Source organism: Ascaphus truei, chromosome 1, assembly GCF_040206685.1.
Source record: "Ascaphus truei isolate aAscTru1 chromosome 1, aAscTru1.hap1, whole genome shotgun sequence".
Lineage (NCBI taxonomy): Eukaryota > Metazoa > Chordata > Amphibia > Anura > Ascaphidae > Ascaphus > Ascaphus truei.
Window position 1 is genome coordinate 85886376 of NC_134483.1, and position 14003 is coordinate 85900378.

At 43.1% G+C, this 14003-nt stretch overlaps 1 protein-coding gene across 8 annotated transcripts in view; it reads left to right on the top strand.

The window, feature by feature from the left end:
- Nucleotides 1-14003, top strand: part of AP3B1 (adaptor related protein complex 3 subunit beta 1) — a 285331-nt gene that overhangs the window by 63847 nt on the left and 207481 nt on the right. For 6 of the 8 annotated variants that reach the window (XR_012799929.1, XM_075591004.1, XM_075591052.1 and 3 more), the window contains exons 8-12: nt 3819-3878; nt 6497-6649; nt 9166-9263; nt 10225-10279; nt 10370-10441. Coding sequence is in view for 7 of the 8 variants with exons in the window: in XM_075591004.1 (XP_075447119.1) it covers nt 3819-3878; nt 6497-6649; nt 9166-9263; nt 10225-10279; nt 10370-10441 (438 nt within the window). In the remaining variant the exon portion in view is untranslated. The remainder of the gene's footprint in view (nt 1-3818; nt 3879-6496; nt 6650-9165; nt 9264-10224; nt 10280-10369; nt 10442-14003) is intronic. The other 2 variants (XM_075591033.1, XM_075591014.1) reach the window with 1 other exon arrangement.

A 14003-nucleotide genomic window follows, 5' to 3' on the forward strand; every position in this document is an offset into this window, starting at 1 on the left:
TACCAAGCATTTTTTAATTCCCTTACCGTATGACCACCATTAAAAGACTTTGTTCTGTAGTATGTCATTAAACTTGTGCAATACGGCACTGTTATATGTAGAAATGTTTTGGTATTTGCAAGCTTCTGTTAATGGCAGGGTAAATAATGAAACTTTTCACCATGCTTCTTGTTTAAGATTGTTACTTTATTAGGACTTTTCTGCTAAATGAATGTTGCATATATTCTAGTAGAACAAAAAAGGGTAGAAATGGTGGTCACTGCTTCCCCGAATCCTCGGAATCAACCAAGCGCTAAATAACTTTATCTTTGATTAAGTCTCTGTGGAGACGAAACGCGTTAGAGCTGTACACCTTGTATGCTTTCTCGTTATTTCATGAATAAATAATATTTTTAGTTACTTAGCGCTTGGTTGATTCCGAGGATTCTGGGAAGCAGTGACCACCATTTATACCCTTTTTTGCTACACTATCTACCGGCTGGAGCACGCACAGTGATCAAATTGCGTGTGGGGGTCCTTCATCAAACTTCAGCGACAACAGGCGGACACGGGCAGCTCAACGTGAGTACCGGCCAGCTGATAAATGGTGTGGGACACAGGGTGCGGTAAGGGAAGCTATCTGAGGATACTGTGAGTATCCCATTTGCCTGCATGGCATTGAAATTTCTTGTTATTTAGATTCACTAAGCTTATTAACCCCCCACCCTGTCTGAGTCCACTCTCAACACACCGAGGACACTGCTTATTTACTTAAATCCCCCACACACGCTGACACAACCGAAGGAATCAGAGACATTTGCTTTACAACATTTCTTTATTTCGTCATTGCTATTGACGGAGCATCGGTTCTTTGAGGTTCTTAATTTTTCAACCTATTCTAGTAGAACTGCTGAGCTCTAAGGCCGAGCTCATACACTCCGCTTGCTTGCAAGAGTGGAGCTCCATCTGTGCCCCGCTGCGGTAGCACAGGAGATCTGTGCTCATTGTGTTGCAGGCGTTTGGGGCGTCACCAAGCTGGTTCGTCCTCATTGGCAGAACCAATCATTGGCTGACGTCACGCAGCAGTCGCCTGAGAAGACAATTTGTCTTATGAAAACGCTGCCGCGTCAATGTGCTACTTTGCCAGCATTCGTGCAGGCACTTGGCTAATTACTATAGCCAAGTACTAAATTGTGCATTACGTTCGCACTTAGCAACGCTGCCACTATAAGCTCGGCCTAACCTGTAACTGTTTCTGCAGTTTATAGACTTGGTAACAAGGTTGCTGTTTTTTGTTTATTTTGATTAATCAGACTTGATCCATATTGGAATGGTACTGGTTTTACTGATCTCAGAATTGGTATTTGCATGAAGATACAGGGCTGTGTTTATTAAGCCGTTTTACTCCATAAGTAAATGTGAGGTGCCTTCCAGTGCGAGGAGTGGTCTTGTGACATGGAACTACTTGGTAAATATATGGGCCTAAACATTGTAAAATTCTGGGACTAAATGTTTGGACCAGGTTGTGCCTGTCTCAGACTATGATTACCATAATATTTTAGGCCAATGTCGGCTCACATTACTTTTTAGTTTTGCAAAAAGTTGTCCAATACATAGGTATGCACTTTTGAAGAGTGCGCCTTGCTAGCAAAATAGAGGATACAGATACATTCTACAGGCCATAGAACACAAATCATTGTCCTTGTTGTGTCAAGTAACATTTTGCTTTTCACAGCTTTTGTACAGTATGCAAAATCCCTTTCCTCTTTGCTTATTTAGCAAATTGAAAATTAGTAAAACCTCATTTTCGTATCGGTTGACTTTGTGATTTTGTCAATACCTTCTTCAGTGAACTCCCATAACAAGACCATCTTGTGCAGCAGAAGAGATTTTTAATTTAGTTTATTTGTATCATTATGGGTCAGAATTTAGGCTGTTTATATGTAAATGTAAGATTTGAGGAACTATTAAGTGTTGACAAAGTAGATTGCAGTCTTATCAATTGCAGTACATTTTCCATAATTTTTCTAACTGACATATTTGATGATAAATAGAGGATGCCAAGTCAAAGCAGATTATACAGTGCACTAGCAATTCATAGTGCTGTCAGAGAGAAGACCGATTGACTTTAAATTTACATATTAATGAGAAGATTTGTTAAGAGGGTGCTTGACTATGGAAAATAACAGCATATTTATAGGGCACAACATTTCATAAATAAAGCTGATGCAGGAAAATGGAAATTAAACCTTTTTTAGGTTAATGAATTCAAGAGCTTAGTCAAATGGACGTTAGCGCATTTAGTTATACTGTACAAAAATATACATTGCAGATACAGTAGAATAACTTCCTTTGTGTCAAGTTTTACAAACCGCCTCTTTCAGACTAATGACTTCCATTCCCATGTGATTTCTGTTTTCTCAGTGAATTGATATTAATGGTATGTTGATTCCTCAATAACTTGGTTATGAACACAAAAAGCAAGATTTGTCTGCTATATACAATTAATTGAAGTCTTGTCTTCAGTGCCATCTTTGAAGGTGTTAAATAGACACTTATATAGCATCTCTAGCATTTATGGTATTTCTTGACATAAAATAAACCTTGAAAAAAAAGTATAGAAATGTTTTTTTCAAGACCAGATTTCTATAACTTTTGAAACCATTTTAAATCTAGTAATATTTTAGAGGTGGCATTACATTTCTTAGTTTGACCGGGCCTGTGTTATGATACAACTGTACAGTTTATGAATTCCCTTTCTGACTTCTGACTCAAACACATTCCTATCTTACAGAGTTTGTCTATTAGGGGTCAGACGTGGCAATTGGCCACAACATAGCTATACTGTATATATTTTTTTTTTCTTTCTCATCGCTTGACAAGTACAAACGAAGAACCATCTAACTTACAGAGAATCTTTCTCTGCAAATGTACAAAAATGCACATGTGGAGGTTCATTCAGGGTAACCGCTTAAAACAAATGAATCCCTGTGCTAAAGAGTTTACAATCTAAGTACTGTCGGTAGTTAAACATACGCTGCAATCCCATAGAGGACATTACACTACTGCCTACAGGTGTATACGTTTTTTTAATTTTTTCTTTGAAAGCTTATCCTGGCAATGTTTGTAAACCGTGCAACCTTAGGGCTGGGACCCGCTGCGCCCGGTGGCGCGGGCGGCTGCGTGAGCGCAACTCACTATTGCTGTTTAGCCTCACGATCCGGTCCCAGTCCCTCCTCACTGCCAACTGACTACGTACTGTGACGCGTCAGCCAGCAGGGGATACCAGAGAATTGTGTTCCCGTGCGGCGACGCGCCACATGGTACGCGAGTCAGCCAATGGGGAGGAGGGGAGGGAAGGAGCTAGATGGGAGGCGCCATGGGCGGGGAGCAGGGAAGGAGCTGCAGGTTAAAGTGTGTGTGTATGTATATGTGTATGTATATGTATATGTGTGTGTGTGTGTGTGTGTGTGTGTGTGTGTGTGTGTACACGGCACCACGATCAGATCTTACAATCTTATAACACAATAGATCAGGTGACGTTTGTACACTGTAAAAACAATCCGAAGCATTTAGTTCCATGAAGACATTAAAATCTAAAATACCTACAGTATACATGTCTATTTTTTCTAATCGGTCCTCCTATTAAACATGCCGCTACCATTAGTCCACTGTTCGTAGGAAAGTGTCTGTTTTGCAGAGACAGGACTAAGTACAAATGCATTTGGTAAAGCAGTGAGCAGTGTAGAAGAGTATGATAAACTTAATTGCTTTGTGGAAGCACAAAGAAACCACATTGAGTTAAAATAAGCATGATCTTTGTTTTTTCTCTGAAATAGCTGATTTGCATATTGCTTATGAAAACTACCCCCTATGACCCAGAACACTGGTACAGCAAAGTAAGCAAAACTGTGATGTGTTTTATTAGAATAATAGAATTACAAATCTCCGCAGTGGTTTTTCTTAATGGATTCTGCTACTAGTAAAATATATTGAAGAACACAACCTGCTTGCAAATGGGACTTGTTGTGCATTGAGTAATTTAAATTAGATCGATAGTTATTGCGTTTTAAAGAGTAACACTATAACATTTTATTTATGTCCAACCGTGGGCTTTTCAAAGGACATAAGCCTTAATTGTATATTCCTTTCTGCACTCTTTTGACACTACAGCCATATGAATAAATCTAAATCTAAAATTAGATGTGTATAAATGTAATATATAAATGTGTATCTGTAAACCAGGGCTGTCCAACTCGAGGCCGCATGCGGCCCACATGATGTCGCCATGCGGGCTGCGAGCCGACGGCGGGAGAACTAATTGTTGTGGGTGGGGGGGGGGGGGGGGTGTGTGAGGCGGGGGTGTGTACATATACTTTTTTAAATAAGGAAAACGCTATGTATTTTTAAGAAGGAAAACACATAAAAAGAATCCCAAGCTACTCTGAGTTGGATGGGCCTGGTATAAACTGTGTGTGTGTGTGTGTGTGTGTGTGTGTGTGTGTGGCGGCGGCGCCATTTTACAGTCATGACGTCATGTGATGCTGCGTTGTTATGGCGATGCATTGCCAGAAGCCGCTGGAGAGCAGGTAAGAGGCAGTTAGAGTCTTTGTGCGTTCCCCTGGCATTTTATTTCAATGTTGTGGGGAAGAGAGCAGGGCCTCTGTAAGCGCTGTGCCCCTTCATCGCCAGAAAATGTCACGCACACCCCCAGTTTGTGTGGCCCTGCCCTAGCAGAGTTCCGTGTTCTTTGCCCTTAACCCACCTATATGACAGACCGAACATATTCCAGACGTCCCACAGGAGAATTAATAGCAGTGTCTCCACCTAGAAGGAAACTACTCGCCAAATAAAGTGTTAGCCAATAAATCCTTCAAGGAAAATATATATTAAATATAAATTTACTTTTTTTCTTAATTTTAATATGGAAATAAATTCACACTTAATGTAAATATTCTTTATTAATTATCACGGTAAGTAGCTATGTACTGATCAGACCTATAACACCCATAAACTTTTATATGCACATATATGTTTATGTATATGCACTGAGATAATTACACTACTTATTTTTAAGCATGCATTCACACATACGAACATCTCGATCATAAACACACTTACCTCTCACACACATACTAAATAATATTCATTTAAACGATGTTATTTTAAAAATTCTTATAAAATAATTCATATAAAATACTATATTAAATTTAGTTAAGCAAACAATATGAAACAATATTAAACCCAATAACTTAATATTTAACTAACTGTATTACTTATATCGATTTAAAAATACTATATCAGTAAAATATAATGTACTATCAAATGTGCCAATATCTGTACACCAGGTCTGATGTAAAGGAGCAATCCATGCTGCCTCTCCCCCCCACCACCATTCTTTTTACATATGATAGAAGCAGGGAGTCTAAGGAGCTGAACACCATTCATTTCAGCTCCGGGGATCCTCTGCTGCCTGAGATACTTATCTCTGTAAGGGTGCTGGAATCTCAGTGGTTTTTAAGGTCCCCAGTCACGCGGGCCTATAGGAAGCCGCACCAGATGACGGCACTGCTTGCTATTGGCCGAAGGACGCAACTCCGCCATTACAGGAATCACAAAGCCAAGCAGCTACCGACCACCCCTACGGAGGTAAGTATCTCCGGAAGCAGGGGGTCCCCACAGCTGAAATTAATGGGGTCAGCTTCGGAGACCCTCTGCTTCAATCCTATGTAAAAACAAAAAATGGGAATAAAAGTCTGCTTTGATTGCTGCTTTAATGTTCCTCTATTTAAGTTGGCCGGCTAGTTGACTGCACACTTTTATAATATAATAAACCAATGTACGAGTATAGTGTGCCAGTACATTATTGGTACTCCCAACCCGGGTTGTTTTTGCTGGTTTATTTTCTTTTCACATAAGTATTGATACTTCTCAAATCAGTTTACTACTCCTGCTATTTTAGTTTTTTCTCATGGCAGTTACTCTTGGGTTTCTTTTCCGGTATAGATATTTAATGTCGTCTCTCCTTACTTGCCCCCCTTTTTTATTTTTTTTAAACTTTCTTTTTTGTGACATTTACTTTATAGTTAATTATTTTTCTTATCTCTGTTTTCTTTGTTTCCAGACTCTCCTTTTTTCCTCTTTGTTGTCTCTCTCATGCTCTGCAGTTAGAAATGGAGGGGGGGGGGGGGTGGGGCGGCACATGAAAAAAAGTTTAGTCCTGAGTATAGCCAAGTCATCCTCCTGCCTCTCTCCTTGTGAATGATTGTGCCCTGACTATTGCCCAGTGATTTGTATGAATGTTTTTCATTTGTGAAGGAGGACGATACATATATTCTGCCACAACGATAGAAGCTATTTTGCGCTCTTGTATTTTACCGGTATATACATTTTGGAGCTACATATACATGACTTGTATTTGCAGTGCTTTGTGAATTTTTGTAGTAACCTTTCTGTCTTACAATGGGGAATATGAGGGATTCTGTTTCATTTAATTTATTTGGTTGATTTCATGCAGGAAGATGTTTCAGAGGATATGAATGCAAACAATTTCTACGAATCTGATGTAAAAGAAAATGAGGAGAAGGAAAAAAAGCCCTATGTGATGGATCCAGACCACAGGCTTCTTTTACGGAATACCAAACCTTTGCTTCAAAGCAGAAATGCTGCGGTATAACTTTTTTTTTTTTACCCCTATTTAAATACATTTTTAAGATGAAATATTTAATTTAACATTTGTATTTGTCCATATATTGGTATGAGAAAATTAGTTCATATCAACGGATAGTCACAAACCCAAAGAAACCTGCCACAGGAGAGCGCTAGACTGGGGTAACAGAGTTGAATTAGAAATCTGTAATTGGAGACAATCCGTGCGGCTTTGTCTACAGTCACACTTTCTGTGTATTACTGGGTACACATCATGGTGATACTTTAATGTTCTAGCATTGAACCAATATGGAAGAAAACCGCGCTCGTGCTTTCACAATTGGTAATAGGCTCGATCTCCTTGCGTCTGCTGTGCTGAAGCACTGCAAAGCTCCCACGTGCATCTCAGCAGAGATCCCCAAAGACAGAAGAAAGAAGACAGAGTGCACCGAAGGACAGTACCAGTATGTATTAAAAGAATAAAAAAGTATATGCACACTTACAATTGGGTTTGCATAATTAGATAAGACGATCGCCAGTACTTCACAGTACTCCGCGTGCTGGAATCTCTCTGGGTGCGTTGTAGAGTCTCACGGTGTGCGTGCATCCACCGGATCCTGGCTTGCTGTGCAAAGAGAAATTGTGCAACGTGTTTTGCACCGCTGTGCTTCATCAGTGGGTACCTGATGAAGCACAGCTTTACGAAATGCGTTGCGGTTACGTTCCACATCTTCTCTTTGCACATCATCTGGTTGTATAGCCAGCTAAGATCCAGTGGATGATCACACTCTGTGAAAGAAGAACCTTGAAGTGTCGAGCATTTGAACACTCAGACTCCAGCGCGCAGAGTACTGTGAGGGACACTAACCAGTGATTTGTCAAGGATTTCACCTCTGGGGATCATCTTCTTTACTTATGCAGACCTAATTGGAAATGTGCATATTTTTTAAAATCTTGTAATACATACCCATTCTGACCTCCGGTGTGCTCTTTCTTGTCTTTGTTCTAGGATTGAAGCAGGGGGTCTCCAGAGCTGATCACTGTAAAAAATAAAATAAAAAATTATCTGGAGACCTCCTGTTTTCAGAGATACTTGCCTCCATAGCGGGTGCCAGGATCGCTCTGCTTTTTAAAGCCCCAGGTAACGTGGGCCAATAGGAAGCTGCAAAGGAATTACATCACGGCTTCCTATTGGCCTGCGTGATGCAGTACATTTAAATACTGCCATTTCGCTTGGCACACAAGCTGCTGGCTGCTGAGATACTGGCACCCCCTATGAAATAAGTGTCTCTGGAAGCAAGGGGTCCCTGGAGCTGAAATTAATGGTGTTCTGCTCTGGAAACCCCCTGATTCTATCCTATCGCAATCGAAACATTTAAAAAGGAAATAAGCATTGCATCCTGCAGTGCTGCTTTAATATAAGTGTTTTCCCCAATTTTAAACTCTTGTTCAGGGGGAAAATATGGCTAATAGTGGTAGAAATGTGGAACAAAATAAGGTAAATTATGCCATATAATGGATTTCATAGGCTTCTGCGTTGCGGTGTAATGTATCTCTGCTGCTCAACGTTCTGTGACCGAGACCATTTGATTACAGCAGGATCTATAAAAAAAACATAAAAGATTTTGATTGAAATGCTTTAAACCAGCAATCCTAGTTGCTAATTATTTATTTGTACCTGAACTGGAAGGTCCCTTGGAGCGGATTGGTGGTTCTCCAACATCCGGAGATAATTGTATTTTTTTTGTGTGTGCCGGTTGAGACTTAAAAAAAAAAAACTACAAACATGGCCACCACCGGGGTTACCAATAGAAAGCTGAGACATCATTGATTTTCTATGGGCCGCCAGAGTGGTCTCGCCATTGGAGTACCACCAAACAGCTCTGAGGGGATCCCCCTGTTACAAAATACTTCCTGTGTCATAAACATAGTAAATATGGCAGTTCTGTTCAATTTTTTTTATTATAACTTCAATATACTAAATAAATAAATAAAAACAAAAAATTTTTTTTTTTTTTTTTTTTTTTGGAGCGGTGAAGCCTGCCTTTAAGACCCATTGCCTGAGATCTGTAAAAAGGGAAATGACGTGACGGGCAATAGAGGAATAGAACATGATATAAGTGTAGAACAAGGTTTTATAATGGTAATCCTGCCAAGTTACATGTATTTTTGTTCTAACAGTACCGGAACCAAAGGGGTCCCCCAGAGCTGAATTACTACTGTAGTTCTTCTGGCCACCAGAGCAAAACTGATCCTTTGTTTGTATTGTGATCACTGGACAAATATTATTTCCCATGAATTACAGCAGCTCGTAGCTTGGGAATTAGCTTTGGGCAACACATTGGTTCAGAGTAAAAAGATAGAGATTAAAAAAAATATATATATATATTAAAATGCATGGATTCCTGCTTTAAAAATTATACAATGATTAAGCGATTAAAACAATAATTTCTACAAATTTAGTTCTTACACACGTTGCTTCCTAATTACTAAATTATATTTTAGGAGCCAGGCAATGACCACATTTGTCTCCCTTAGGTTGTTATGGCAGTAGCACAACTCTATTGGCACTTAGCACCAAAGTCTGAAACTAGTAGTGTTGCTAAATCACTGGTACGTCTGCTCCGCGGTCACAGGTACGTGAGACCTTTCGTTTATTGTTCCATAGGGTTACCTACTTTTATAAGTGATGAGCGTAACAAAAACAGTTTATAGCTGTTGAATTGCCTTTATTTTAAATTGCTTTATGTGTATATTCAGAATGTCTGCAGGCCTCTCCACTTTGACAGCATTGTTGCTGCATTAGGCCGAGTCCATAGCAGGGGAGGCCGCGCTGAGCCGTGCGGACGCTCCGCGCTGAGAACCTGCATCCTCCATGAGGATGTCTTTAGAGGGGGCTCACGCGAGCGTCCGCAGGCGTGCTGAGGCACTGGATTTTTCAGCCGACAGCCAAGCTGTTTTTCAGAGCGCTGCCGGCTGAAAACATCCAATCAGCGCGGAGCAGCGTCCGTGACGTTGACGTTGGTGCGTCGCGGGCGATTGGCCCAGCGACGTCACTGCCCCGCCTCCCTCAGTCTCCCCCCGCCTCCCGATCGCGCCCGCTGGCTCGCCTGCATGGGCATGAAATCGCGCAGATTTCAGCAGGCGAGCCTCAGCGTCAGCGCGCCTCAGCCCTGCTACCCCCTCTATGGCCCCAGCCTAAGCCCTTTCACAGTGAGAGTCATGCTGACCTCACCAGGCATATTAGGGGTATGTCATTACTAATTATAGCTTGTAACCATTGCTAAAAGATTAGTCTGGTTTCCGTTCAGGCACTGCTAAACTGACATGGTAATTTCATACTGTCCTATAACGGCACAAATTTGCCCAAATAATCCGCCTTCAATAAATAATGCTCGAGGCCTGGAGAGAGTGGACAAAAAGGAACAAGCGTTTCCTTGGGGATTGATGGTTTTTAGAAGTAGTCTTAATCCTGCCATTGTTTTGATCCACTCACTCATTTAGGGGACACACCCATTTGTGTAATGATGTACAGTATATGATGGCTAATTTGTTTCAGCACTTCGTTTTTTTCCTTTATAATTCTTTGTTTTTCAGGGAGGTACAATATATTGTCCTTCAGAATATTGCAACAATGTCTATTGAAAGAAAGGTATGGGAGCCATGAAAGAAATACTGTACAGAAATGCAGCGTTGTTGTGATCACAAATCCATTTCCATGTATTTTTTTTTTTTCTCCTAGGGATTGTTCGAACCATATCTGAAGAGTTTCTACGTTAGGTCTACTGATCCAACTATGATCAAAACTTTAAAGGTGATTAGTGCACATTTTTCTAAATGCCTCATTTTTATGTATGTCTGACAGAGGTCAGTCTGTGCTCTGGGTTTGACCCAGAGACTACAGGTTTTGGCCATGTATCTCCGGCCTACGGGTTTACCATGTAAACCTCCGGTTGGCGGCATGCGACGGCATCCTCCCAGCATCTCCCCCTGCAACTCCTGTCAATATGGCGGCTCGGTGTCAATTGGAGCTTCGTTGCCATGACAACGGGACACTTCGTGATGTCACATGGTGGTGCATTGTCATGACACCACCGCATCCTGTTATGGCAACGCTGTGCTATTCGACACCGCGTGGCTTGTTGACAGGATTTGCAGGGGGGATGTTGGAAGGGTGCCAGAGGATGCCGGGAAACCCTGCCGCCGCCAAAGGTAAGCGCCAAATGTAAAAAAAATTATCTTCGAGTTAGCCTTTCTGTAGAAGGTGGCAACACTGATGCTTGTGTGCCGTAAATGGCCAATATTTCTGATTGCATCGTTTCACATTGATTATACTCCGGATACATTTACATTTACAATTAACTGAATAGTAAACAAAACAAAGCAATTGTATTTTTCTTGAGTAAAGAACAAAAAATCCCAATCTAGATCTTTGATTAAAATTATTAAAAAAAAAATATATATATATATATATATATATATATATATATATATCTATATATATATATATATATATATATCTATATATATATATATATATATATATATATATAAGCAATACGATACCGTTTGAGCGAATATCAGAGGCAGCACTCCACAAGGTTGTCAAAAAAAGTTTTGTATTTAGTGTGACATAGTAAACAACGTTTCGGTCCTCCACACGGAAAGGTGTGTGTGTGTGTGTGTGTCGCCGATTTGCATTTGGGCTCTCTTCTGCTCCAGCCCCTGGTGCGGGCTATCCGTCTCAGGGGCTCTCCTCTTTATTCCCTGCTTCTCCGTTCCGGTCTGGGCTATGGGGGCGGTATCTGTAGCAAGGGAGGAAGAGGGAGGGGGTGCAACAGCCTCGGGGCTGGGGAGAGGTGTTACAGAGGGAGGGGCTGCAGCCTCATGGAGCGTGGGGGGGGCTGCAGTGGAGGGTTGGGAGGAGGGGGCAAGGGGTGGTGGGTGGGCGGGGAGGGTTGGGGTAGGGGGGAGGGTGGGGGTTGCAGCAGCAGTGGGTGTGGGAGGGAGTGTTGCTGCAGGGGTGAGGGTGGGAAGGGGTGGGGTGGGGGCTGCTACTGAAGGGGCAGCGGGCTCAGGAGCCGCAGCGGGCGCTGCTTGGGTGGCCTCCTGTTCCCTTTGCTCCTTCTGATACTTACCCCCTTGTGCCTTTACGGGTTGGTTTGCAGGGGGCTTCTTGGCTGCCTTCTGGGTTGCTGTCAGGGGCACGCCCGGTGTTGCGCCTTTCGCCGCGGCCTCTGCGTAGCTCCTGACCCTCAGCTGGCATTCCCGGAACATGTGGGTTGTCTCTCCGCACAGGTCACAGGTTTTCTGGCGGGGACAATCCTTAGTTTCGTGTCCGGTGTTCTTGCAGTTTCTGCAGGCTTTCAGGGTGCACTGTTTCCACTGATGCCCCAGGTTCCCGCAATTACCGCAGGTCTGGGGCTGGTCAGGGTAAAAGATCCTCCCTGAGCTGCCCGCAAGTGAAAAACTGGGAGGGAGGTGGTGCAGCCGATCTGCCGCTTCTGGATTTGGCCACAAGCGAACTACCATGCTCCACTTTCCCACCCAGTACCCCAACTTGTCCTTGATCCTGCTCGGCTCCCTCACCACGGTGCAAGAGCGCCGCAGAAAGGTAGCAATATCCTTTCCAGGGATATGGGGGTTCCTCACCGTCACAGTGATCCTCTTCTCGTCCCTCTGGATAGGGCAGTTCACATCGAACTCTGAGAAGGGGACCTCCTGTTTCAGGGTCTGGAAAGCCTCCCAGTACCTCCTGCAGGCTCCCGCCGTGGCGAAGGTGACGAAAAACAGGCCACCCCTGAGGTCCTGGATGCTCAGGATCTCGTCCGGAGTAAAGCCTGCTTTGCTCACCAGCTCCTTGGCAAAGGTCTCAGCGTCCAATAGAGGGCGCTGTCCGTCGACCTCCCTCAGCTGCATCACCACTGTCTGCCTCATCCAGGGTTCCAGGCGGGGGATCCTCCTGTTGCTGCTGCTCCCAGCTCCAGGGTTGGAGCTGGGGCCGCCGCTGCTGGTACTGGCAGTGGGGGTGAGGCCGCTGGGGGTGGCAATGTCGCCTGAGCCGCTGGAGCTGGTTGCCGCTGGGCCTCCTCCGTCCGTCTCCTGGCTGCTGGGGACCGTCTCTGGGGGTGCCGTGTGCTTCTCCTTCTTTGTCATCTTCTTCTTCTTCTCCTTGTGCAGGGTGGTCCCGGCGGGCTCCATGGCGACCTCCATCCTCTTGATCTTAGCCAAAAACCCACCCACAGACAGCTGTTTCGACCTTAATGGGTCTCATCAGTGTGGGGTTTGTTTAACTGGCTATGCAAAGAAGCTAAAGGATGGGGGTTACCATACTGAGTTAAGTTATGGTGAGTAAAAAAAGGGACAAAAACCCTCCACAGCAAAGCAAATATGCAAATGTAAATACAACTGTATGCTCATCTGCATGTCTTAGGCAGGTCTGCAACCCCGCCTTTCACCATTATCACCCAGCACACAGCACTTCCACTGCAGCAAGGGATTCTGGGAAATGACATGCAAATGAGCACACAGTGTCACTTTTTGCCTCAATAACCATTTTTAACATGGTTCCCTATAGGCTTAAGCTTGCTGCATGGTCACAGCTTTGAGCACAGCCAGGGTTAAGGTGCATACCCAGAAAACCACCCACAGACAGCTGTTTCGACCTTGATGGGTCTCATCAGTGTGGGGTTGATTTTACTGGGAATGCAAGAGAGGCTATGGGATAGGCTAAACCATGTTAAAAATGGTTATTGAGGCAAAAAGTGACTGTGTGCTCATTTGCATGTCATTTCCCAGAATCCCTTGCTGCAGTGGAAGTGCTGTATGCTGGGTGATGATGGGGAAAGGCGGGGTTGCAGACCTGCCTAAGACATGCAGAATATATATATATATATATATATATATATAGTGCAGAATAAATGAGTTCTTCAGTATTCGGTGATACCTTTTATATATATATATATATATATATATATATATATATATATATATATATATCAGTGCTTGACAAATTACCCAAAAATCTACTCGCCAAACCAAAAAATCTACTCGCCACCTAGCCCCGCCCCCAGCCCCTCCCCTAGCTCCACCCCCAGCCCCTCCCCTAGCTCCGTCCCCAGCCCCACTTAAATTTTTTTAAAGTTAATTCCTAGTAAAACATTCTTTTTTGACATAAGTTTATTTATTGTATTACATTTATACTTTACTACAATTAGTCCTTGTTACGTGTGTGTGTGTGTGTGTGTGGATGTGTGTGACTATTTTCCTGCACCCATTAACCAGTGGCTGGACGCCCCCTCTTCACAATATCTAAAGCAGCAATCCCGCCTGGGATCTTACCTGATCCGCAGTCCCTCAATGTCCAGGTACCCTCA